Raw genomic sequence first — 27,635 nt, forward strand, 5'->3', positions numbered from 1 at the left:
TAGTGGCCGGATGCGGCTCGATGCGGTTTTTTTTGCCGGACCAAAAAACGTTGCAAGACACGTTGCCTCCGGCCGCCGCTTTGATAAATTTTGCCGCATCCGGAAAAAAACGGATGCAACGCAAAGCCATCAGGTACAATCCGGTAACAATGCAAATCTATGGGGATAAAACGGATGCGGTACCGGATCCGTTTTACCCGTTTTTTTCCGGGTTGTACCTGATGGGAAAAAACTGATGTGTGAAAGTAGCCTAAGATGCTGCAACAACACAAGACAATTTTAGTGTATACAGTATGACTAGTTAGAAAGCCCATCATTTCTTAGTGTAGGGTTACAATATGGAAGGAACATACTTTTACAAGTGCATCATCACACAGCTCTCACCATAGAAATGCATGTGTTCTGTGTGTGTGCACATGGAAGAGGAATGATTACATTGAGCCTGAGAGATTATTACATGTATGTAGATGAAGCTGGGTTAGAAGATGCCGTCATGTCTCCGCCCAGCTAAACTTAGCTCTGTCCCAGTGACTGCTGCTGTTAGTGAAGTGGAGAAGTTCTGCTGCAGCCACCTTGCTGAGTACACACCAGCATCTGTCATTGTGCTGGGAGCTGCAAACATGATCTCAAGGATCTCATTCCTTATTTTCTGTGGAATTATTCTAACTGACCCAGGAGATGCACAAAAATTACCTAAAGGCAAGTAAATCATTTCTGCATGTTTTGGAATGTTCTTGTGGAAATAGTGTATGCTGCAGATAGCAGAACTAATGCATTGCTGGGAGGACATGGCCATTGTAGGTTCTCCAACTTTATAGCCATATATACTAATAATGTGTCATCCATAATGGTGACCTATATATAAAAGATATCCATATATATTCATATAGATCTCTTTTTTTCCTATTAATTTTCTACTTTTTGTGTAGAAGTTTGCAAAACAGTGACACTCCCCCTCCTGCCTGGGTTGGTCATTAGCTGTGATTTTGGCATATTGCAATAGTGCAGCTGGAGTGTCACAATATTCATGGATCAGATTGTTACACTTGTACTTAATGGTATACAGTACTGCTATGATCTGTGCCTGCTGGTGCATTTACAGTAGCCTTTGATATGTCCCCACTGACAGCAGGAACAGAGAGGGTTTGGTGACACATGTTTTGTAATTCTTGATCATATTCCAGGTCGGTGCAATCAGGGATACATGACTGGAGCACTTCTGTATCTGTGTGAAATGTATCCACAGCCATGCAATCTTACACTGTGTTCCGTGCACTATATCTAGGCAACAGCTAAGAAGTTACATAAAGTTTAAAATACATATATAAAGTATAGAAACAAATTTGACTGTGGTGAGGCAAAGGTGATCTTAGGTATTGACATTGATACTGTAATCCAACAGTAAATACAGTAAGAAAGAGGTGGGGAAATCAGCTGCTACCCTGCATTGCTGTGGTCCTATAAGGCTGCTTTCACACATCCGGTTTTTCCTGAGCGGCACAATACGGCGCTTTGCAGAAAAAACGCAACCGTTTTTTTTTGCCGCCGGTTGCGTTTTTTCTGCATAGACTTGCATTAGCACCGTATTGTGCCGCATGGCCTTGCGTTGCGTCCGGTTTTTGCCGGATGTGGCATATTTAGCCCGTGCGGCGGCCGGATGGAAGGTTGCCTGGCACTTTTTTTGTGCAGCAAAAAAACCGCATCGCTCCGGATCCGATGCGGCGCGATTTACAATGCAAGCCTATGGACGCAGGATGCGGTTTTTTGCACTGCGCATGCTCAGTATCAAACCGCATCCGTCAAAAAACGGACGGGCCGCATGGAAAAACTTCTGCAACGGATCCGTTTTTTACGCCACATCCGTTGCATAGGTTTTTGAGCCGGATTGAGCCGCACTGCAAAAACCGGATGTGTGAAAGCAGCCTAAGCCACTGGAGGCATAGTGCAGACTGTTTTTGCAGCATTATAAGCAGAATACAGGCTGACAAGTTACATTATAGCTCTTAAAAACTGCAGTTTTTCAATCATTGCAATGTAATCCAGCATATTTGGGATTTTTAGGTTCCTTATATACTCATTCCTGAATTTCACATCAGACAGACCCTTGCATATTAGAAGAGCCATAAAATGCTCTAATAGCACTAAAGAGCAATTTCAATGGACAGACATCCAAATTCCTGCTGAGGGGGCAGACAGCAACTATGTCTTCTCTCTGGTCAGCTGGGAGGTCAGATCCCACTGCCTGCACAGCAAAGGTGTTACTGACCCTGTGCAATGATTTGGTATTCCCATCAGTCAAGAAGTGCGTGCTCCAGGTCAATTCCAGATGGCATCCCAGGTAGTCCTATGAGGACATCTTATAGATCCCTTATTATAAAAGGGACTGATTTAGCATAGTTGTAATTAGTGATATTTGCCATCGGATGTCATCTGTTATCCAATTTATGTACATATAATACTATCTCTCCCTTTTGTATACTGCATTATTATATGATTGACATTAATGTGCATTAGCTTCCATATCTAATTTAAGCCTCTCTTCAATTGTCCTCAATGATCTGATCTAGGTACTTAAAGAGAATATGTTACTAGGTTTTTCTAACCATCTTTGAGAGTCACATGATGTTTCTCTTAGTGGGATGCTTGCTGTCATTTTGATGAAATCACAGTTTTTTTCTGCTGCAGATTACCAGTTGTCTGATGGCTCAGCTCTACATAACCTAGAGCTGCAAACCAATGATTGAGAGCTTTCTGTGTACTGTGCATAGGCAGAAAGCTGGGAATCAGTGGTGGGGTGATACAGAGCTCATGAATATAGAGGACTACATGTCAGCAGGTTTACTAGTTCTCTTGTGATAAGCTCCTGCTAAATAAAACTCTGATTTTATCAAAATTACAACAAACATTCTAGTAAGTGGCACATCAATGGAATCAGGGTGTCTGTCTCTACATTATGCTGGTCTCAGATTAGGTGGCAAAAATTGGGTAACAGATTTACTTTGAGGAGGGCTGATGCAAACTGATGATTAACTATGTGTCCCATAAAAACTTGGCATGTTGACTGTTATGTCATGGTATTTTATATCACAGTGTTACAGCTTATTTTTCTTTTTTCTTATTTTGAGTTGATATGGAGAATATTTGTCTTGTTACAATTTTTTCAACTTAGGGCGGCGTTACATGGGACAATATATCGTGCGATCGCACCCGCCCCCATCGTTTGTGCATCACGGCCAATTTGTTGTCCGTGTCGCGCAAAGTCGTTAACCCCGTCACACGTACTTACCTCCCGAATGACCTCGCTGTTGGCAGCGAACATCCTCTTCCTGAAGGGGGAGGGGCGTTCGGCGTCACAGCGACGTCACATAGCGGCCGCCCAATAGAAGCGGAGGGGCGGAGATGAGCGGGACATAACATCCCACCCACTTTCTTCCTTCCTCATTGCCGGCGGGACGCAGGTAAGCTGTGTTCATCGTTCCCGGGGTGTCACCACGTAGCGATGTGTGCTGCCACGGGAATGACAAACAACCGGCTCGCAGAAGGAGGAACGACTTTATGAAAATGAACGACGTGCCAACGAGCAACGATAAGGTGAGTATTTTTGCTCATTCACAGTCGTTCGTAGCTGTCACACGCTACGATATGTGAAACGATGCCGGATGTGCGTCATGGAATCCGTGACCCCGACGACATATCGCCCGATATATCGTAGCGTGTGACGCCGCCCTTACACTGATCATGCAGGAGCAAATTATAGGGTTTTGTCTAGCGATGAGCGAGCGTGCTCACACTGCTCATTACTGGACTGAGCATCGGGTTGCTCAGACATGAATCAAGTACCATTTATAATGGAAGTCAATGGGAAACTCAAGCATTTTCAAACTCAGATGCTCGAGGCTTGATGGAGTAACAAGCTTTGACGAGCACACTCACGCCTCACTAGTTTTGTCTTATTTTGGATATGTGTGGCATATAAGCATTTTATCTCAATAATAAGGCTCCATCATGTACTGATTAATCATTTATGGTATATATATTAAATGTTCAAGAAGAGAATATTCCTTTAATATTGTAACTCATTGTATCCTCCAATTTTATCTAAATTACATCTCAAGTCAAATCTCATGTCTCTACCAAGGAATTGTTGGAGACCTTAAAAAGTGCAGCGATAAGCAAAGTGCCAATATAGAGCTCCTACACAGGGTTACTCTGCTACCTGTATCTACCCACTTGAGGTTTATTTTTTCTGTGTCTACCCATATAACAATATATTGACACAGATTCATAGGGCGTGTACTTAGTTTATAAATTGCCCCAAAGTAATGCTAATATGATAAAAAAAAACCTTATTCACCCACTAGGCCTCCACTGTTCCTACATATTTCACCAGCTGTCTCCCATGGTCTCCTAGCTTTCTCTGCCTGTGGAAAACTTAATTTGACCGCTACAGTCAGTCAGCATCTAGTGATTATCTGCAGTGGTCACATTTCATCTAAGATGGAAGAAACAGTCTCCTAGCTCTAGCTTCTGGCTTAGGCTAGTTTCACACTTGCGTTGAATGGTATCCGTTGCATTGCGTTGTGTAACGGATGCAACGGATGTGTTGCATATAGTGGCACAACGGATGCAACGGATGCTGCAAAACAACGCAATTCGTTTTGATTTTTTTTTTTTTTTTTTTACAGTTTTACCAGCGGCAGACTATTGTGAACGATCAGCTGATCGCTCCCTGCAGCCGGCCGCCGGGTGATCAGCTGATCGCTCCCTGCAGCCGACCGCCGGTGATCAGCTGAGCGCTGTCACTTGCTGGCCGCCGGGTGATCAGCTGATCGCTCCCTGCAGCCGACCGCCGGGTGATCAGCTGATCGCTCCATGCAGCCGACCGCCGGTGATCAGCTGAGCGCTGTCACTTGCCGGGTGATCAGCTGATCGCTCCCTGCAGCCGACCGCTGGGTGATCAGCTGAGCGCTGTCACTTGCCAGCGACCGGGCATGCCGGCGGCCAGGCATGCCAGCGGGCGGGCGCTCAGCTGAGCGCTGTCACTTGCCAGCGACCGGGCATGCCGGCGGGCGGGCGCTCAGCTGAGCGCTGTGACTTGCCGGCGGCTGGGCATTCTGGCGGCCGGTCGCTCAGCTGAGCGCTGTCGCTTGCCGATGGCCGGGCGCTCAGCTGAACGTCCGGCCACCGCGAGCCAAAATAAAGTTTGATTAAAAAAAAAAAAGCATGCGCAGTGAAATCCAGAGGATTCCGCTGCTCAAAATAACGTTACATGCTGCGTTCCTCCCGCTGGGCAGAAGCAACGGAGCGTCGCCCAGCGGAAGCAACGCAGGTCCTTTTGGTACAATCCGTTAACGGATTCCGCTGTTATCCAAAAGGGCGGATTGTAACGGAAGGAAATAAACGCAAGTGTGAAAGTACCCTTAGATGAAATATGGCAGCTAATTAGTTGCAGTGGACATTTGATACCCTACAATCCTTCCCCCCCCACTAGAAAAGCTCGGAGTTTGCCAGGGGATCCTGGCAGCAAGATTATATATATATATATATATATATATATATATATATATAGTGTGTGTGTGTGTGTTTGTGTGTGTGTGTGGCCCACCTCAACTGTAAGCTTAAATAGTTGACAACCCCGTTATTGTAGGGTATAAAACCCTAACTTCAGCGAAAACTGCTGATTAAATTGGACTGACTATGCGATATTGTTCTCCCTGTTGAATTTTCCCCATAACATTTTTGGGAGGCGTTTGTATATATAATATATATATATATATATATATATATATATATATATATATATATATATATATATATATATACATATATATATATATACAGACACACACACACAATACAATGCAAAAGTTTGGGGTCACCCAGACAAATTTGTCTTTTCCATGAGAAATCATACTTTTATTTATCAAATGAGTTGCATGATGAATAGAAAATATAGTCCAGACATTGACGAGGTCAGAAATAATAATTTTCTCCTTCAGACTTTGCTTTCGTCACAGAATGCTCCCATTGCAGCAATTCCAGATTTGCAGAACTTTGGCATTCTAGCTGTTAATTTGCGGAGGTAATCTGGAGATATTTCTCCCCATGCTTCCAGAAGCTCCTCCCACAAGTTGGATTTGCTTGATGGGCACTTTTTGCGTACCATACGGCTAAGCTGCTCCCACAACAGCTCAATAGGGTTGAGATCTGGTGACTGGGCTGGCCACTCCATTATAGATAGAATACCAGGTGCCTGCTTCTTCCCTAAATAGTTCATGCTTATTATGAAGGTGTGCTTTGGGTCATTGTCCTTTTGTAGGATGCAGTTAGCTCCAATCAAACATTGTCCACAGGGTATGACATGGCATTGCAAAATGGAGTGATAGCCTTCCTTATTCAAAATCCCTTTTACCTTGTACAAATCTCCCACTTTACCAGCACCAAAGCAACCCCAGACGATCATATTACCTCCACTATGCTTGACAGATGGCGTCAGGCACTCTTCCAGCATTTTTTCAGTTGTTCTGCATCTCACAAATGTTCTTCTGTGTGATCCAAACACCTCGGACTTCGATTCGTCTGTCCATAACACTTTTTTCCAATCTTCCTCGGTCCAATGTCTATGTTCCTTTGCCCATATTAATCTTTTCCTTTAATTTGCCAGTCTCAGATATGGCTTTTCTTTACCACTCTGCCCTGAAGGCCAGCATCCTGGAGGCGCCTCTTCACTGTAGACGTTGACACTGGCGTTTTGCGGGTACTATTTAATGAAGCTGCCAGTTGAGGACCTGTGATGCGTCGGTTTCTCAAACTAGAGACTCTAATGTACTTGTCTTGATGCTCAGTTGTGCAGCGGGGCCCTTCACTTCTCTTTCTACTCTAGTTAGAGCCTGTTTGTGCTTTCCTCTGAAGGGAGTAGTTCACACCGTTATAGGAAATCTTCAGTTTCTTGGCAATTTCTCACATGGAATATCCTTTATTTCTAAGAACAAGAATAGACTGTCGAGTTTCACATGAAAGTCCTCTTTTTCTGGTCATTTTGAGAGTTTAATGGAACCAACAAATGTAATGCTCCAGATTCTCAACTAGCTCAAAGGAAGGTCAGTTTTGTAGCTTCTCAGCAAAACTGTTTTCAGCTGTGCTAACATACTCGCACAAGGGTTTTCAAGGGATTTCTAAACATCCATTAGCCTTCTAGCACAGTTAGCAAACACAATGTACCATTAGAACACTGGAGTGGTGGTTGTTGGAAATGGGCCTCTATATACCTTTTTAGATATTGCATTCAAAACCAGACGTTTGAAGCTAGAATAGTCATTTACCACAGTAACAATGTATAGAGAATATTTCTGTTTAATTTAATGTTAGCTTCATTGAAAAAAAATGTGCTTTCCTTTCAAAAATAAGGAGATATCTAAGTGACCCTAAACTTTTGAATTGTAATATATATATATATATATATATATATATATATGTATATATATATATATATATATAAAAAGCTGAGTGTATGTATGTGTGTGTGTGTGTGTGTGTGTATGTGTGTAAGTCCGCTAAAGGAATCCGCACCGTCGCATTTACAGTCACGAAATTTGCACAGACGCCCCATGTGACTCAGGGAACATCATAGACTATGTTTTGACGGGAAAATTTCACCCCGGGCTTTACAGGCTATGTGCGCACGTAGCGTTCTGTCCCTACAGAAATTTCTGCAGCGATTTAGCAACACATGTGTGCTTCAAATCGCTGCAGAAAGAATCCGTAGTGAAAAAAAAAGCCGATTGCATGTGCTCTGAGTGCAACCCCTCCCATAGACAGAGTGGGGACTGCATGCAGAGCGCACGGAATAAGTGACATGTCACTTCTTAGAACGTGTGCTTCGGGCCGAAGCGCTGCGCTCTAATACGCCACGTGCGCACGTCTCCTGCATAATTTTCATAGATTATGCTGGGGACTCAAGACGCATGCAGTTACGCTGCGGTGCAGATCGCAGCGTAACTGCATGCAAATACGCAACGTGAGCACATAGCCTAACTCTCTAAAATTCTGCCTCAATTAAACTGAATGGAGCTGGGAGCTGCAAGTTAATAGCAACTGTGAGTGGTTGCTATAGGAACAAAATAAACTTAGTATCAGAAGCTTATGTGTGAGGTAATATGAAGTCGGTGGTGAGACGGATAGAGAATGACAGAAAAAGACAGATAGAGTCACAGACAGAGACATACGTGGAAAGAGACAGACGGGCAAAGAGACAGCCCTGGAAAGAGAAAGACGGGGAAAGAGACAGACGGTTAAAGAGACAGACGGGGAAAGAGACAGACAGAGACAGGTGGGCAAAGAGACAGCCCTGGAAAGAGACAGACGGGGAAAGAGACAGACAGGGAAAGAGACAGCTTGGCAAAGAGACAGACCTGGAAAGAGACAGACCGGGCAAAGAGACAGACGGGCAAAGAAACAGACCTGGAAAAAGACAGCCCAGAAAGAGACAGCCCGGGCAAAGAGACAGCCCGGGCAAAGAGACAGCCCGGGCAAAGAGACAGCCCGGGCAAAGAGACAGACGGGCAAAGAGACAGACGGGCAAAGAGACAGACCTGGAAAGAGACAGACCTGGAAAGAGACAGACCCGGAAAGAGACAGACCTGGAAAGAGACAGACAAAGACATACAGGGAAAGGGACAGTCGGGGAAAGAGAGAACAGACACAAACACACATAGAGATAGCGAGAGACAGGCACAGAGATGGAGATAGATGGAAAGATACAAATACAGACAAAGAGATAGAAACAGACAGACAGAGACATAGACACAGACAGACAAGGAAAGAGACAGACTGAGAGACAGACAGAGACACAGAGACTGGGAGGGAGACAGAGAGATAGTTACTATCCAATGCCTGGGTACTACAGCTAGTATATATATGTGTAATATATATATATATATATATATATATATATATATATATACATATATATATATATATATATATATATATATATATATATATATATATATATATATATATCTCAAGTATTATTGGTCACTTGCATACATTTTTGGATTTCAAACGAATGTAATTTGATTTCGTCTGATAATTATTTTTAAAAAAATTGTTAAATAATTTATAGCTCATTTTTCAAGGGATGTGGTGGGGATTGATCAATGGATTAGAAGTGTACGCTGCAGGTTTATTGGGTAATTGCACTGTGATTGGAGTCGTTCTATTAGTTGTGGTAAGCACAATTTTATGGGTAATTGTTTGGGCCTACTGTTGCTATGATCATTAATACATGATAGAGCTTGCTAAATCTCTCTAAATGATTAATATTTCTCTAAAAAGGCCATACGTGACTTATGGGATATATTTTGACAGATAACAGTTATGTCAGGTCTGCTTGCCACCAGATATGTCCATGATCAGATAAATCCATTCTTGCACAAGATCCTTTTCTGTTTTTTTATTCTTCTACAGAAAGGACAAATCTAATCTGCAAGTACCATGTTATAGAGGAGGGGGAGCTGAGATTGTTCTAGTTTTGTATCCCCTTTGTTTTCCTCATTTACATCTCTGCTCTTTCCGGGATTCTCGGTCCAGTGTGTGGTTCTATCAGTAATTGACAGCTTTCTATGTATAGGAGTGCATACAGCCATAACTGTCCATTATAATAGTAATTATAATTATCAATCGCCCACTGGGCTGCCAGTGTTTAAAATATTAAAATACAGGTTTTATCACTAAATTTTATATCAATGTACAGAGCTCTACCTTTTCTATAACATGGTGCTTGCAGATTTTGCTGCATTTTCATGATGACAGGTTCCCTTTAAAGCCACGTGTACACGTTGTGTATTTGGTGAGTTTTTACCTCAGTATTTGTAAGTCACAACCAGGAGAGGAACAGTCAGAGGAAATACATAAGGCCACGTGCACACATTGAGTATTTGGTGAGTTTTTTACCTCAGTATTTGTAAGCCAAAACCAGGTGAGGAACAGTTAGAGGAAATGCATAAGGCCATGTGCACACACTGAATATTTGGTGAGTTATTTACCTCAGTATTTGTAAGCCTAAACCAGGAGAGGAACAGTTAGGCTATGTTCACACGTTGCGTTTTTTCCCGCGTTTCTGCAGCGTTTTTAGCGGCAGCGTTTTTGCGCTAAAACGCATGCGTTTTTGTTTTCCAGCAAAGTCTATGGGAAAAGATGAAATCCTGTCCGCACTTTGCTTTTTTTCTGCAGCGTTTAATTTGCATATTTTGGGTCAAAAACCATGCTGAAAAAGAAGCAGCATGTCAGTTGTTTTTGCCATTTCTGCAGCGTTTCCTTAACATTGGAGTCAATGACAAATGGCAAAATGCAACCAAAAGCACAATTCCTGCGTTTTTCATGCTTTTTACCTGCTTTTCCAGTGCGTTTTTGGCTCCAAAAACGCATGCTTTTCTGACCAAAAATTAAAGAGTTCTAATGTTCCTTTACACACACACAATAACCGAAAATTTAAATGCTTAAAAATAATAAACTTTACCTATTTTCCAGTTAAAATGTGCATAACCACTATTATTTCATTAAAATTGATAATTTTTCATATAGTTTTATTAAAAGTTAATTTTATACTTTTTTTCTATTTTTTCATTCTTTTTGACTATTTCAACTTTATTTCTCAGTGTCTTGATCTACAAAACGCATCTGCAGAAACGCAGGTGAAAACGCAGGTAAAAAGCGCTGAAAACGCACTAAAAACGCGGTAAAAACGCATGCGTTTTTAGCGCTGAAAAATGGCCAATAGCCATTTGGTCAAAAACCAAGGGAAGGAAAACGTGCAGAATAAACTGCAGGTACTCCGACGCAACGTGCGGACATAGCCTTAGACGAAATGCAAGAGGCCATGTGCACACACTGAATATTTGGTGAGTTTTTTTACCTCAGTATTTGTAAGCCTAAACCAGGAGAGGAACAGTTAGAGGAAATGCATAAGGCCATGTGCACACATTGAGTATTTGGTGAGTTTTTTACCTCAGTATTTGTAAGCCTAAACCAGGAGAGGAACAGTTAGAGGAAATGCATAAGGCCATGTGCACACACTGAATATTTGGTGAGTTTTTTTACCTCAGTATTTGAAGCCATACCAGGAGAGGAAGAGTCAGAGGAGAAGTTTAGGCCACGTGCACACATTGAGTATTTGGTGAGTTTTTTACCTCAGTATTTGTAGCCAAAACCAGGAGTTTAATAATCAGAGGAAAGTTGTAATAGAAACACGTCACCACTTCTGTATTTATCACAGGTCCTGGTTTTGTCTTACGAATACTGAGGTAAAAATTCACAAAATACTTAACATGTGCACGTGGTCTAAAAACTGTGTGAACCTAGACTCATATTATGCATTATTTCTAGTTGCCGTTTTTGATGGGTTATTGCAGGATGGTGTACAGGAAAAATAAAATCACTGTTCCCTATAAATTGTAGCCTAAAAACTGAAACCCTCTGCCCGATCACAGAGGAGACAGAGGAGTTATGCAGCTGTGAGTTATGCCCTATCTCGATGTTCATTTTTTTTATCTTCCTCCTACACTCCTCACCATGAACAGTGCAGGGAAGAAAGAAACAGAAAACTGAACAGGCAGGATAACACTGGTTAGTAGCCCACTGGCCTTCAGGTATGAAATAGTCTACTTCCATCAGGAATCCTGAGGTTTCACTGCTTTAGTCCATTAGGAATCCTAAAATTAACCTCTTTATGGGACCACCAAGGCTTCTGACATTAAAGGGGTTCCAATTGCAATGATATTGGTAACCTATTCTTAGGATAGGACATGAATATCAGATCGGCGGGGGTGACACCTTACTTATCTGATCAGCTGTTTCCAACTGTAGCAGTAACTGGATGTAAACAGTGTATGAAGCGTCCTTTAGTTGCCGCTCCCATGTGCTGCAGAGCAACTACTGTGGAATAGACACAGACCTGCCATACCCAGGATCAGCAACTAACAGCATGGCAGAGCCAGTGTTTACACATTGCCGCCACTGGAGCTGGTAACAGCTAATGTGTGGGGTGCTCTGTGCCATACTCTGACCAATCTGATACATTATTTATCCAAAGGATGGTTCCTCAATATTATTATACTGGACTACATATTGTCATTAAGAAAATATTAAAGGAGTTGTGTGATCTCAGAAGAAAAAATTGCATTCACTCCACATAGACTGCCAAGTCGTGACCCTGTGCAATGCACACACTGTCACGATTCTCCTGTATTTCCCTTACTGGTGGGAGGTCACGTGACCACATATATGCAATTTGTATACTTGCATACGTCTCAACTGGTTTGTCGCAATAGAAGAGAATAGAGAGAAGCGCAGGCATTGTGTTGGCATGTGACCACAAGAGAGCATATCGCATATACGCAGTCATGTAAGCGCCCACCGGCACAGAGAATGACGGGGAATTGTATCAATGTGTTCAATGCACACTGCCACAATTCAGCAAGGCTGGGGTCAAATGCAATGAATGCAGACTATTCTTCTGAGAAAATTTCTGTATACTTACCTTCCTAATCAGCTTTACTATTCCATCAAAGTGGAAGTCCATGAATGCTGCAGCCATTTAATGGCCGTCTCCACTTTGCCCTGATCCCTTTAACTGACAGGTCTCTCCCTATGCACAGATGGTTTACTCTAAAATACTAGGAGTTTCAAAGTAAAACATAGCTGGCTGCAATAATGTAGACACAGTATTCATAGCTTGTACAGCATGAATCTGATGACAGATTTCCTTTAAGGGTAGAATCACACTGGTGTATGCCTCACACAAGTGCAATGTGAGAAAATCTTGCATTGCACTCGGCCCCATGTAAGGCCTCTTTCACATGTCCGTGAAAATCACGCACGTTTTTCACGGACATGTCAAAGGTGCGTATTGCCCTCCGTGTCCCGTGTTTACGGCACAAGTGTGTTCTCCATGTGTTATCCGGGAACGGGAACGGGAACGTTCTGCTCACCTGTCCCTGGCGTTGCTGTCCGTGGTGCTGATCTATGGTCTCCGGCCCTGCCGACTCCCCGCTGCTGCTGCTTCCGTCTCGCAGTGAAGGGAATATGCGATGAGCATAATGAGCGGGGGTCGGAAGCAAGTGACAGCAGCGGCAGAGACAGCGGCGCTGGAGAAAGTGAGCATAGAAAATCTTTTTATTTCACAGGCGCGTGTGTTTTCTCCGGTGCGTGTCACACAGATCACATCCGTGCGGTCCATGTGACACCCGTGATGCCGGAGAAAAACGAACATGTCTATGTGTGGAGCACACGGGCACACGTATGCTCCACACAAGCAGACACTCCATGGCAGAACACACACGTGAGCGCAGCCCCATTGATGTTAATGGGTCTACGTGTGCCCATGTCTCTGGCACGTGAGGAAATGGACCAAACACATACCGGAGACACGGACATGTGAAGGAGGCCTAAGACAATGCTGCAGCTCAGATCTACGATTTTTTCCTCAGCCCTAATAGGACTGAAGAAAAAAATTGCAGCGTGCTGTGATTGTCTGCGAATCTCAGGTCACTCACACCCATACAAGTCTATGGGTGCGAGTGAAATAACGGACTGCACTCGGATGTCATCTAAGTGCAGTGTGATATACGCACATGCTGACAATGGAGGAGATGGAGTGATTAATCCCTCGCTCTCCTCCGTAGCTTTGATCCGATTGCAGGATCGGATAACAGTTGCATGACACTCTGCTCACGCTCACAGCAGAGCAGGAGCCGAGGGTCATTAGTATGTCGCATCCAGTGCTCTCGCATCGGGTGCCATACGCTAATTTGACTCTACCATAACACTGTTTGCCTGGATACTATGCAATATTATCATATTTGGCTACTATAGATATATCCATTCTTAAAATGACAAAATATTATGATGTAGAAAGGTATCTCGGAGTGAATCAGTGTAATTCGACACCTAATAATACGAATTCAATGGATTTGTCATGTAAAGTTAACTTTGTGCTTCGTGATATGTTTCTTGCATTCGTTTAAGAATGGCTACATCTGAATATAGTTAAGGGCCCTGAACGTTCATATGTATTTGTTGTAGTTCTGAATAGCCCAGATTATGAGACAGTGTGCAGGTCACTTACTGATCCACTCACTAGCTACAAAGGCTTAGAAAAAACAGTGGGAAATGACACTAATACATTAGGAAAGGCATTTTTTTTGTTAGTAGTGCAAATTGTGTACATAAAGCTTAAAGAGGTTCACTGGACATAAGGATTTGATGATCTACCTACAGGATAAGTGATCAATAGGAAATCTGCGGGGCTCCGTCAAATAGTGCCCCCATTAATCAGCTGTTTTGCTCCAGAAGTCACTGGATATAAATGGTATGAATGGAGTAGTGTAGCTCCATTCAAACTGTTCAAGTAGTGTGTACCACCCCAGCAGCGGTCGAACCGCTCGGATCCGGGTGTCGCTACTTGTGGCTCGAGGGTCTTCGGACCCAGGAGCTCAGGGTCACTCTAAAACATGGGAGGTTATTTACAGCGGGAGTAGATAGTTTGTGAAGCCACCCATGGTGTGCGGTAATAGGGACTACCACCGCTGCCGATGGGAGTACCGGGGTTGATGGAATGGGGGCAGCCAGATGACGTTTTCTCTCCACGGGTAGTGAAGGCCCCGGGACTGTGGATGGTGGAATGGATTGCTGGGGAGCTGGGGCAAGGGGTAATCAGGTACTCACTCAGAAGGAAAGCAGACGCTGACAACGTAGTAAACCAAGTCTCTGAGTGCCGCTGCCCTCTTGGGGGAGCTCGTCCGGGTTCCGTCCCCTGCAGTACTGCCTGATGGTCCAGAGCCTGCCTCGGTGCACAGATTTTAGTAGTCCAAGTGGCCCATTAGCTTGGAGCTGTCCAGGCCCCGCTCCCCACTTTTTGGTGTGAAGGAGCTATGCTCTCAGGGGCTCACGCTTGAGATTTCAGTGGGCTGTTTTAGTTGGAAAGCCCTATCCCCCTCATTGCGCTAGTGCCCCCAATCTCTGAGCTTCGTGGGAACAGTCCATAAAAGCCCTGTCCTCCACAGGTTAATTTCCGGGTTGCTTGAAGCCTCTCCCCGACCTAGGGTCCAGCACTCCGACGTGCTTTCGGTCCCAGACCGGCTATTGTACTGCTGCTGACCGTCCTCCTAGACTCAGCCAGGCATCCAGTCCCAATCTCCCGCGACTGGGTCTCCGACTCCTCCGGGTCCAGACCACCATCTGCAACCCAATCTACTTCTCCCCTGGGAGCTCCAACTCCTAGCTTCCCCAAGTTCCTTACTGCTCGAGGGCTACCACTGCTCTGACTTGTCACCTCCCACCTCCCTGCCTGACCCCCAGGTGGGCGGCCCTATTCCAGCTTAGCAGCCCACTGGTGTGACTGACAGGGTGTGGTGCGAAGTGTGATTGGATTGGGATGTTGGATGGTGATGGAGGCAGCACTGCAAGTTGGGAACCCAGAACAAAGAGGGGTTGAGTCCTGCACTGGAGATAAAGAACGTGCAGTACCCTGTGACGACCTGACTAGTCCAGGGGTGACACAAGTGCAGCTTCTATGTGAAAGAATAGGAGTCATGCTGCGGTACATCTTCAATGGAGCTACACTCAACAGCTTTGTTATAGGTTTTTATATCCAGCTGATATAAAAAATGATTGATTATTGGGGATACTAGGTGTTGTACCTCCATTAATCTGCTATCAATGACCTAATCTGTATAAAAGTCATCACACCTCTATGTCTGGACAACCCCTTAATATATTTTCTCTCAGTAAAGTGTAGTTGGCACATAACTGCTCCTGCACCTGCCTGCTGAGTTCTAGAATGGTGTAGGAGCAAATACTTAAAGGGGTTTTCTGTGCGCTAAACAAAGATCTGCAACAAATTGCTGAATAATGACCAAGTCACATACTTGCAGTCACACTACCGCCTACTTTTGTTGGTAATACAGGAAAATTGTGAAAGTGTGTGCATTGCACACTGTTGCGATTTAATAATCTGCAGTCACATAGAGTGATTGCAGAAATTGCAGAAAACATCTTTAATATATGAGCAAGCCTTGTTGCAAAAAAAAATCAGAATCCCAGGTATAATAGCAACCACAAGCTACTACAATGTAGAAACCAACATATATCAACAAAATACAGCATAAAGTTTAGAAATGTGCAATTTTAGAACCATACAAACTAAAGCTATAGGATAGCTTAGCTCATTTTGTTTTTTTATTTGCACTAATACTTTCCTTTAAATGTACGCTTTAAAGGGAATCTGTCAGCAGGTTTTTGCCACCTAATCTGAGAGAAGCATAATGTAGGGGCAGAGACCCTGATTCCAGCTGTGTATCACTGGGCTGCTTAGTGTACTTTTGATGAAATCACTGTGATGGTCAGGAATATTCACGAGATCTGTATAACCTTGCCCCACCACTACACTTTAGATGGGCAGCAAGGTGTCAATCAGTGGCGTGGGTGGAGTTATAGAGCACCATATTCAAATACCTCCTAGACCAGCAGAGAAAACAATGATTTTTACCAAAATGACAGCAAACAGCTCAGTGAGTGACACATCGCTGGAATCAGGGTCTTTGTCTCTACATTATGCTGCTCTCAGATGGGATAGCAAAAATCTGGTGATAGATTCCCTTTAAAAGTAGTAACTTTCCTGACACACAAGAACATCCAATTTTAATAATCTGCAATTTCAGAAAAACAGAAATCACAAGGAAAGGAATGTGGTGCGACTCTTAGTCAATAACTACAGCTAAATGTTTGCACAGTCCACATTTTGGCAGCTCCTGAGTTACATTAGTGCTATAAGTGCTACAACTACAGCCCAAACGCTTTCCAAATATATAACGTACAGTACGATCCTAGTGATTCTGGAACATAAAGCATTGCATATGCCCAAACTATGCAGATGTTTTTTATTTCATCTTCTTGTTACTTGGAATTTCTCTGTAACCATGTTAACTGTAAAAACTTGGCAGTGCTCAGAGCCTTCAAACTGCTTTTGTAGCCTTGGTATGTTATTTGGTGCACAGATCTTTTGCTAATTTGTTAATTTGAGTTAGCACAGTGGTGGCTGCAATACATAAACATTTCACCACAGGTGGCAGGAGCACCTTGTCTAAAATTACAGCCCTCAGTTTTATCGTATAGTCGACTTCATAGTTATATAGTCAAGATGAAGGGGTTTTGTTTTAATAAATTCTGAGTATTAATATTTTATTAAATGAAAGCTAAATGTCAACATTGAGAAAAATCTTAAAGTGACAAACAGAAGAAAAAATACAAAAATAAGTACAATTTCAGAAGAACTAGACCACACTATACAACCGTGAACATTACACTGTATATACAGGGAGATTTACTCGAAAGAGGCCTCAGATATTCCCTTTAGGATAAAGTAATCTGAAGAAAAAAATATGCTACATACCTTGATGTATGTGTAATCAATTGCATTACATATGATGCTGGAATTGATCTCTTTCCGCCAGAAACATTTTAATGCGTTGCTCCAGGTTGCTGAACATGTCGACAAGAAAATCTGGAGGAATAGCACTAACTTCATGTTGGATATCTTACTTCAAATCTTCCACAGTGAGAACAGCCAGAGAGCCCTTATATAGGGCATACAGGCAACATGACAAGGTAGAGGGTAGGAGTGAAAGGGTTAAAGAGTTTGGAAGGGGTCATGGCTAGATACATGGATTGGTGGATGAGCCAGGAATTTGATTGGTTAAGGGGAAGGATTGGCTTATGGGGGCAATATAAGGTGAGTGATTACAAATTTACCTCCTGTTGGATCCAGCAGGAAGTGACAGCATCAGCAGCAGATGAAGCAGCAGGAGCCATGTTGGATATTGTGGCCTTGATAGAGAAGGTGAGGGCTGTGACTGCATTCCATGGTGCCGAGTTCATGCAGGAGCAGCTGCGTACAGTCTGCTCAGCTCCTCCAGGAGCAGTGTCAGTTCCTTCCACCTCCTCATTGCACACTCGGCTGTCATAGCCGCCAGAGCGCTATTCACCAGAGGGAAGTGGAGGCACTCGGTGGCGATATAGGAGAAGCTTCGGGGGAAACTCTTGGACAGGAGCAACAAAGTACATATCCTGCTTCTCCTCAGGTTTCCAGGAGTAATCCTCACCAACCTTGTGGCCTTCCAGATGTGGGTGTAGCCAAGTTACGGCCTACTTCTAGCCACAGTCTTCTTTTTCCTGGATCAGTCCTGCTTTGGTCCCTAGTAATGTGCTGGACAGTGGTCACACCCAGCTTTGCAGAAATGGAAAGCAGCCCTCCCGCAGTTGGCAGTGGGGCTGTGATTTTCAGACATACCATGTGAGAATGCAGCGTCTCAAGAAGCAGTGAGCCCAGTTGTGGCCTGCAGTGGATTCTTTTGACAGCCAGCAGGAAAGAGGAAAAGCACTGCGTTGATTGGGGTTCAGAGCATTGTGACCGGGGAGGTTCCATGTGGGCCTGTTGATGATGCCAGGTCCCCTGTATCCAGTGGTCAAGATGGAGAGTTATCTCCAGGAGTATCGGCCGATGAACAAGTGTCAGCCTGCTGAGCACAATAGAATGGTTAATGGTTTGCCTGTTGTGAAAATGTTTTCTAGTGATAGTGGGGTTACGAATATGGGGGTAGCTTTAAGGGATAGTCATGGCCCTTACATAAGGTGTTCAGATTTGTGGGGTTAGTTATTTGGTTTGTTGCAGGGTTTGTTGGCAGAGTGGTCATGGTCCGGTATTTTGTAATCTCCCATAGGAGCATGGGTACCCCCGACATGGGAAGGATTGGTGGTTGAGCAGGCTGTGATTGTTTTTCTTGAAGCCCTTAGTGTTCATTAGGAGGGGAGTACTATGGGAATGTTTACAGAAAGAAGAGTGCTAAGGAAAAGGAGAAGGAGGATGAGGTAGTGCAGTTAGACGATCGGGCTAGGCGTGAGGTTTATGTTTGTTTTGAGGGTCCTTTAGGGCTGCATTTGAAGCAGAAGGTTAAAGATAAGATTTCAAAAGCATAGTATGTGGGATTATTTTCATAATTCCTCTGGAGAAATTTAATTTCGATAATGTAAAGCGTAGCTATTCAAAAAAAGGAGGAGAATGGAAAATGTATGTATCTATAATTCCGAAGACGTTTGGCAATTGTAATGGGGGAAAAAGAACCGAGCATTGTTCAGCTCTTTTGGTTATATGGATGCGATGAGGCTTACAGAGTGTATAGGGGTGTGGCTTGGCATAGGTATGATGAACAGTTTAGACAGCATAAGGCCAGGAGGTCGGCATGAGGTGTGACCATACGCACATATCCTTGTGGATGTGCCTGAGGACATTGCCTGCTTCATAGCCCTTTTGAGGGTTTGTGGCTCAGAAAACGGATCCTCAGCATTTCAAAGAAAAGGGTTTTGTTGGCAATTAAATGAGGGACAATGCAAATTTGGGGCATCGGGGAAGTTCAAATACAAGTGTTTCGGTTGTGGGGGGAGTCACAGCTTGTACAAGTGTTTTAAGCAAACAAAAGGAAAGTCAGGTGAGGGTTTTGAAAAAGGGAGGACTCTGATGAAGGTTACAGTGATGCTCCCCTTTTTAACTAGGTATTCAAATTTAGAAGTGGCGCTTCTAATTCAGTCTGGATTTTCGGAGGATTTCAGGATCCCATTTCATTTTCATGCTCTACTTTTTATGTCAGGTAATTTGAGCTCAGCAAGGCAATATCTGAAGGTAGTGAAGAAATTTGCCAAGGAAGTAGAACTTGGGCATATGGCGGGTTCTTTTCTGAACCTCTCATGGCCCAATTTGAGGCTGTCCCTTTTAGGTGTGTTTCCAAAGCGAGAACAGTTTAGGCTTATGCATCATTTTTCTTACCCAGTCGGTGAGTCTGTGAATGACGGCATTGATCTGGAACTGTCTTCCTTATCACGTGTCATTTGATAGAGCAGTGAATTTAGTGATATCGAATGGGAAAGGAGCTTTGATGGCAAAGTTAGACATTGAAGTAGCATTCCGTTTTCTTCCAGTGCACCATGAAAGTTTTCACTTGTTGGGTTGTATGTGGAATGGTGAGTTTTAGATGTAGATTGTTGCTTACCAATGAGTTGTTCTTCTTTCTCTTGTTTATACATTGAGGCCTTTAGTTTATTTGTTGAGGGGGTGATGCAGGACATTTCTGGAATCCCAACTGTAATTCTTTACTTGGACAATTTTTTTTTTCCAATTTAAAAGTTTTATTGAGTTTATAATAAGAAAATAAAGAAAATATACATCCATGCTTTGACAAATGAAATAGATCAAAGGTCTAAACGACACAACACCATCGTAGACCTGAAGGCAGAATGTAAATGATTAACATAGTACATGGGAATTCAATTGAAACCATGAGAGAAATAAAAAGAAATAATGAAACAGAAAGGGAAGGTGAAGAAGAGCAGCAGTCATGATATTTAGAGAAGGAGGGATAAGACAGCAAAAGAAGAAGAGATAGAGGAAGAAAAAGTGTGTCGGCCGGGTCTGATACATAGTCCGTTGGACCAAAATATGTCGGATGGGAGGAGTATGATAACAAGGGGAAAAGGGCCAGAGTACCCAGACACCGGAGATTAAATTAGGTCAAGAAATTTTCCACCAGACAGGAATGATTCCCACTGAAACCATTTAGTGGCCATCCCTACTGTCTGTCCACGTGACTGGGCCATCACCATCTCCATACGGTGAATCACATTCACTTCCAATACCCACTCATCTAACGTGGGGGGAGCAGGGTCCTTCCAACGCCTCGGGATCACCGTCTTGGCTGCCTGAAGGAGGTGACCCAGGAGGGATTTTTTGTAGATCTTTTCTGGTACATTAAAGATGTACAATAAGACTGCCTCTGGACGACCAGGGACTGTGATCCCGGTGACCTCCCGTATGGCTATTAGTACTTTGTTCCAAAAGACCGCTAGGCTCGGGCAATACCACCAGATGTGGGACATGGTGCCCCCCTGCGCTCCACAACGCCAGCAGGTATCAGGTACTTCTGGACACCAAGCATGCAAAAATGCTGGGACCCTGTACCACCTGGAAAGTATTTTATAACTAGTTTCTTGCATCCTGGTGGCAACCACGGACCTGTGTGTCAGACGGAAACAGCGCTCCCACTGATCCCCCCCGAACGTCTGATTGAGCTCCTCCTCCCAAGCCGTACAAAAGCGGGGAAGAGATACCTCTGTCGCGCTTGTCATGAGTTTGTACACTTTTGATATTGCATGACGTGTATCGGAGGAAACCGCGCAGAGGTTTTCAAAACATGTCGGAAGCGAGGGATGGGCCATAACACTGTCTTGTGAGGTTATAAAATGTTTAAGTTGACCGTATTCAAAATGGAACCGCAATTTAAAAGTATGATTCTCTACAATCTTCAAGAGTGGTAGGAGGGAACCCTCCGGGGCTACCTGGTTCAGTCTCAAAGGGTTTTGTTTTGAGCTGCCCAGAAAGTTGTTGGATGATGCCCCTGGTATAAACTCTGGGTTATCCGTTAGGGGCATGAGGGGACCCCTGGGCTGGATCAGGCGATCGCGAAGTGGTGTAGCGTGTATAGATTTCAGTGTTTGTTTGGTGCTATAAGACATGTTAATCTTATGTTTAGTAAGGAGTGGCCAGGTCCACGGCAGGGTCGGCACTGATAAAGGGCATAGATCCTGTGCCAGACTAACCCAAAGCTTGGAACTAGAGTTATGTAACAGGTCTAAAACTCTGGCGTAAGCGGTTGCCAGATAATACCGCCTACAGTCGGGCAACCCTGCCCCACCCGCGTTCTTGGTCCTAGTCAGGACGCTACTCCTTAGACGGGCGCGTTTCTTCGACCAAACAAATTGATTGAATAAGCGCTGTATCCTGGCCCAATATGCCGCCGGAACATAAACCGGGACCGTTTGTATCAAATATAACAGTCTTGGCAGGGCCGTCATCCGGAGAGCACTAATCCTGCCGAACCAAGAAAGAGTACCCCTTTGCCAGGAAACTAAGTCTCCCTCAAGTTTTGACAGAAAATTTTGATAATTCAGTGCGAAGAGCCTGGTCAGATCGGATGGGATATGAATGCCCAAGTAACCAATACTGCCGTGGGGTGGCCATCTAAAGGGGAAATTTGGTTTTATAGCATCTATAGTTGTTTGAGGCAAGGAAATATTTAGGGCCTCTGATTTTTCAAAATTGATTTTGAAGTTGGACCACCTGCTAAAGCGGTTTAGTTCCAACATTAGTGACGGGAGAGATTTAAGGGGATTGCACAGATAAACGAGGAGATCGTCGGCAAAAGCGGCACACTTATGCTCCCAATTGGCGATATTGATTCCCTGTATATCTGGATTATTCCTAATGGCGGATAGCAAATGTTCCATGACCAGGATGTACAACAAAGGTGACAGAGGACACCCCTGTCGGGTCCCATTATGGATGGAGAAGGGTCTCGGCAGAGTGCCATTGATCTTAAGGTGTGCCGTCGGAGAATGGTATAAGGCCATAATCCTGGACGAGAACACCGGCCCCAAGCCTATATGCTCCAGTGTCTGAGAAAGTGACTGCCAGGAGACTCTGTCGAAAGCCTTCTCAGCATCCAGAGACAACAACATCAGGGAAAGCTTTTTGGTGTGTGCATGATGGATCAGGTCCAGGGTCTTTATGGTGTTATCCCTTGCCTCCCTACCCGGGACAAAACCGACCTGATCCAAATGAATCAGGTCAGGCAGCAGAGGGCTAAGTCTGTTTGCCAGGAGCTTGGCATAAATTTTTAAATCTACGTTAAGGAGAGATATAGGTCTAAAGCTACTACACGCCGTGGGGTCTTTTCCAGTCTTAAGGAGTAGAGAAATATGGGCCGTGGTGGAGTGGGGTGGGAAAGGGACTAAATCTGAAATCGAGTTAAAGGAGAGAAGCATTAAGGGTGCTAGCTGTTCTGAAAAGGATTTGTAAAACTTGGCGGGAAACCCGTCGGGACCAGGGCTCTTGTTGCCAGGTGTGTCGCGGATCACCGCCAATAAATCCTCCAATGAAAAAGGACTCTCCAGGTCTTCAACTACAGAGCTGTCGAGTTGCCTAAATGGCGAGGGCATGGGGGGGCGCCCCTCACCTAACTCAGGAGGTCTAACAGGTAAATTGTATAGTCTAGAATAAAAGTCGTGGAAAGTATTTGAGATGTCGGGGGTGGCATAAAGTAGTTCATCATGTGAGTTCTTGATGCATGGAATGAGAGTATGAGCTCTCCTTTCTCTCAGCGCATTGGCCAGCAGTCTGCCTGGCTTATCCCCAAACTCATAAAACCTCCCCTTACCCACCTGTAATAGTCGTTTATAAGAAGAGTCCAGCAGCTTTTTAACCTCAATCCTAGCGTGTAATAGGGCCTGTAGAATAGGGGCCGATAAGGCACGTTTGTGGATGAGCTCCAGTTCAGAAACCCTATGAAGAGCTTTTACTATGTCTTGGGCCCTTTCTTTTTTAATGCGGGACCCATGTTTAATAAAAATGCCTCGTAGAACGCACTTCAATGCTTCCCACTTATAGGTGGGGGCAGTGTCGTCCACTGAGTGATCCTCTATGAACCTAGTAATAGAGGTCTGAACATCCGTAACACAGAGCTCATCCAGCAGCAACGACTCGTTCAGCCGCCATGACTCTCTAGGGGTCGAGAGAGAGGGAATTTCGATCGTACAATAGACCGGCGCGTGATCAGACCATAGTATGTTACCCATCCCGGTATGTCGTATCCAAGGGAGAGCATTATGCTGTAGAAATATATAGTCGATACGACTATATGAGTCCTGCGTGTGGGAATAGAAACTATAATCTCTGTCGGATGGGTGTTGTAGTCTCCAAGTATCGAACATTTGGATGCGAAATAAAGCTTTTTTGATACGTTTAATGGTAGAGTAAGCAATGCTGGATTTCCCCCTGGAGTTATCCAATGTGGGGTCCAGGGTGACATTAAGGTCGCCGCATAAAATTACGGTACCTTGTATCAAAGGGATCGCAACGTCTACCAGCCGTGCAACAAAGCTATGCTGCCTTAAATTTGGGGCGTATGCATTGATTATTGTAAGTGTTTGGTCCCCCACCTTCAGTGACAGGATAATATATCTTCCAAGGCTATCCGTCGTGCACTTTAAGATTTGATGGGGAAGGGATTTATGAATGGCTATCGCTACACCTTTAGAACGGGAGTCCGGATTATCTGAGGTTACCCATGTCTGATAGTATTTATTCTTGAGGGTTGGGGAGTGTCCCTGTTTGAAATGGGTCTCCTGGAAACATACTATTCTCACCTTTCGTTTATGAAGGTGGTAAAGTATCTGCGACCTTTTCTCCGGGACATTGAGGCCTTTGGCGTTGAGAGAAGCTATGGTGAGGTCCGCCATCTATAGGGGAATGAGACATTAGAAATATATGAAAAAAGAAATCGGGTGTGATCAGCCCGGCCGCCAAAGACAGAAAGAAGAAAAGTCTTGAGATTAGAAGAAGAATGTAGAAGGGAGAGGAAAAAAAATAACAGCAGGCATAAAAACCTTGCACAATAAACTAAGACCGAACAAACGTTCCTAGGGAACATATCCGCCATTACTCGGCAGGACAGGGGATCCCAACCTATTTGGGGAAAAAAGCTGTCAGACATAACCGAACAGAGCTCCATATATACTTGCAACAATAAAGTTAACCATAAACACTGGCAAAAGTATCAGATGTTTGTGCAATACGGGCGATAACTAGACTTGAGGTCAGAATGAAAAAGACCTTTATCTCAGGTAACGGAAAGTAATGCAGGACCTGGAGGCATGCACGACCTCCAAGCTTGTCTATGTCTGCTGCCGAGGGCGGCCCGATCTGCGGCCCCTATCTCCTCTAGGTGGCAGCCCTCTACTGGAATCACTATGTAGGATCGGCCTGGTGGTGCTGCTTTTCCCCTAGGAACCCAAGGCTGTAGCAGCGTTGTAGGCCATTCTGAGATGGAAATGGTGGGAAGGCCAAGGTTCGCGACGAATGCCGGAAAGTCCTCAGGGGAACGTAAGATCCACCACCGTGAGTCCTTCTGTACCGATAGGGAGAAGGGGAATCCCCATCGGAACGGCAGGCCCTTCTCTTTTAAGACATCCAGAAGAGGCTTAAGGGTAGCATGCTGGGCCAGAGTGTGCCGCGAGAGGTCAGGCATTATGCGGATGGCTGAACCATTATATGATAAGTTCTGTTTCCTCCGAGCGGCAAGCAAGATGGCCTCCTTGGCGGCAAAAAAATGCACCCTACATACAACATCTCTTGGCCGAGGGTCCTTTGGGTCTGGGGGACGTAGGGCCCGATGAGCTCTGTCAAGTTCAAGAGAAGCTCCTGGTGGTCTCTTTAGTAAGCTATTAAAGATTGAACAGAGAACTACAGGGATATCCGGGGCGGCAATGGACTCAGGCAATCCCCTAACCCGTAGATTGTTTCGTCTGTTTCTGTTCTCCAGATCATCTACATGCTGTTGGAGGGCAAATAATTGTTTGGACTGGATCTTCACTGTCTCTTGGATAGATTGAATAGAGACCTGAGAATTTGATTGACGCTCATCAAGGGTATCTACCCTATGGGAGAGTGAGGAAAGTTCAGACCGCAATTGGGCGAATTCCTGTTTACATTCCGCCACTACTTGGTTGGCTAATGCTGCAATATCATTCTTGGTGGGCATCGCTTGTAACAGCAAGCGCAAATCTGCTAAGGATGCCGGACGATCCTCACCCATCGGGGCATCAGTATGGGGTATGTTGGCATATGCCCGAAAAGAGTCCTGAAACGCCGGACCATATATCACTTTCTGAGTACCCTGGGGGTTAGTCATGCCTCCCCACGCTTGTGGCATTAATGCATGTTGGAGTGGGGGAGATCCCAGCACCTGTAGCCCACTATTCATGGGCATCAGAGTGCCCCTCCTTGATTCTTCACCTGGGCTCGCCAGGCTTTCTGCCCAGGAGGAACCTGTGGACCAGCTCTCTGAATGGGTGGGGGATGTCTCCCCCTGGGGAATTCCCCAGGATTCATTTGCAGCCACCAGGGGATTATATGGACCCTCTCCTTCCCCAATGCTCTCCAGGGGCCCTTTAATCTCTGGTAGGGGAGAGGTGCATGTAATACCACCGCAGTCTCTGGTTAGGGCTCCCCTTGCTGAGCCCTCACGCAGACCCAGCATCTGTGAACTGCAGGCAGGCAACTTATCAGGGTTAGCAGAGTGAAATGCAGCCGTTTTCAACCCCCCCTCCACAGCACCTGTGTGCAAGGATGGTGTGTTCATCTCCTCCGCTACACAACGCGGCGACATCTTCTCCCGTGCACGGGCCTGCAGTGGTGAGTCACCGCTTGTGCCAGGATGCACGTGCGCCCCGCTCTCCTCGGCCGCAGCTCCCAGCTTCCCATGTGCACCGACCACACGCGAGCTGTGTGAACTCACCGGATCCTGCAGCTTTGGAATGGGACGCGTAGCAGGTAAGGCACTGGCTGTGGGTGTCCTGACCTCCACTACTGAACCGCCGGTTTGTTCCCTCCGTGCGCGGCCGCCATCTTGAAATGGCGCCGCAGGCTTTGCTGTCTCTCTCAGCGTCGGGCTTCCCCTGTTAGCCACCGCAGTTATGGCTCCCGCTGTGGGTTCTTCTATGGCACGGGAACTCCCGGTCGCTGCTCCCATCTTCCGGGCTTCTGAAGGTGCCGTGATTTTAGGCAACGAGCCTGGTAAAGGGTCATGGTCTGCAGGCCTCAGCCCCCGTCCTGGCTGTGGTGCTGTCCCAGGCTCCCGGGAGCGGGTGAGGTAGGATCCAATATTGCTCTGGGATGAAGGTGGCCGCTTCATGGTGCTGGGCTTAGCCTTTTTGTTAGAGGATTTGCCCATTTTAGCAGTAAAAACCAGTTTTATGGGGGATTGCAGTGAGGAGCTCAGAGAGAAAGCGTCCTTACACAGTCATGTCCGGCTCCGCCCCCCGGACAATTTTTTTCTGTGTAGGCTCTTCTGGTTTGGTGTTTTGTTCAAACTTGTTGCTCACTTGGGAAAAGACAGCGGCAGAGTTTGGATTCCCTTTATCCCCAGGAAAGCCTGAAGGCCCAGCTACGGTTATGCGTTTTCTAGGAATTGAGATTTATTCAGTGGCAATGGAATGTAGACTCCCGGTGGATAAGATTTGATGCTTACAGTGGCTGCGCTAAGGTGGGCTAAGAAAGTTCGATTTAGGCCCTGTGCGCACTTGCCGTTTTTTGCCGCGGATTTCCTGCGGTTTTGCTGCATGTTTCGCTGCATGTTATGTTCATAAATGTAAATAGCTGAATCAAGTGGTGTGAAAGGTAACAAAAAGACCTAAAATATAACTTTTAATAATATGCGTATAAAAAGTGAAGAAAAAATTCACTAGAAAGTTAAAAACAGACACATAATTGGCATCAATATCCCTAGTGCTAGAACAATGGGTAGCTAGAGTAAGCCCAATATACCTCAGTGTCCTATATGGACTGAAAGTGGTAGATTCAAACCCACTTAATCAGCCTTCACATAGAAGGTACAATATAGAATGGGCTAAGCATGCAAACACACCTACCTCACACCAAACCAATGGGGTTGGGATACAAAACAGGTGTACAGCTA

General features: G+C 44.9%; 1 protein-coding gene across 17 annotated transcripts in view; it reads left to right on the forward strand.

Annotated features, from left to right (window-relative positions):
- Window positions 1-555: 555 nt before the first annotated feature.
- Window positions 556-27,635, forward strand: part of ABI3BP (ABI family member 3 binding protein) — a 566,204-nt gene continuing 539,124 nt past the window's right edge. For all 17 annotated transcript variants that reach the window (XM_075336532.1, XM_075336540.1, XM_075336538.1 and 14 more), the window contains exon 1: window positions 556-699. In XM_075336532.1, the coding sequence (XP_075192647.1) occupies window positions 621-699 (79 nt within the window). In that variant the 5' untranslated portion in view covers window positions 556-620. The remainder of the gene's footprint in view (window positions 700-27,635) is intronic.

This window comes from Anomaloglossus baeobatrachus, chromosome 2 (genome assembly GCF_048569485.1).
Source record: "Anomaloglossus baeobatrachus isolate aAnoBae1 chromosome 2, aAnoBae1.hap1, whole genome shotgun sequence".
Taxonomy (NCBI): Eukaryota; Metazoa; Chordata; class Amphibia; order Anura; family Aromobatidae; genus Anomaloglossus; species Anomaloglossus baeobatrachus.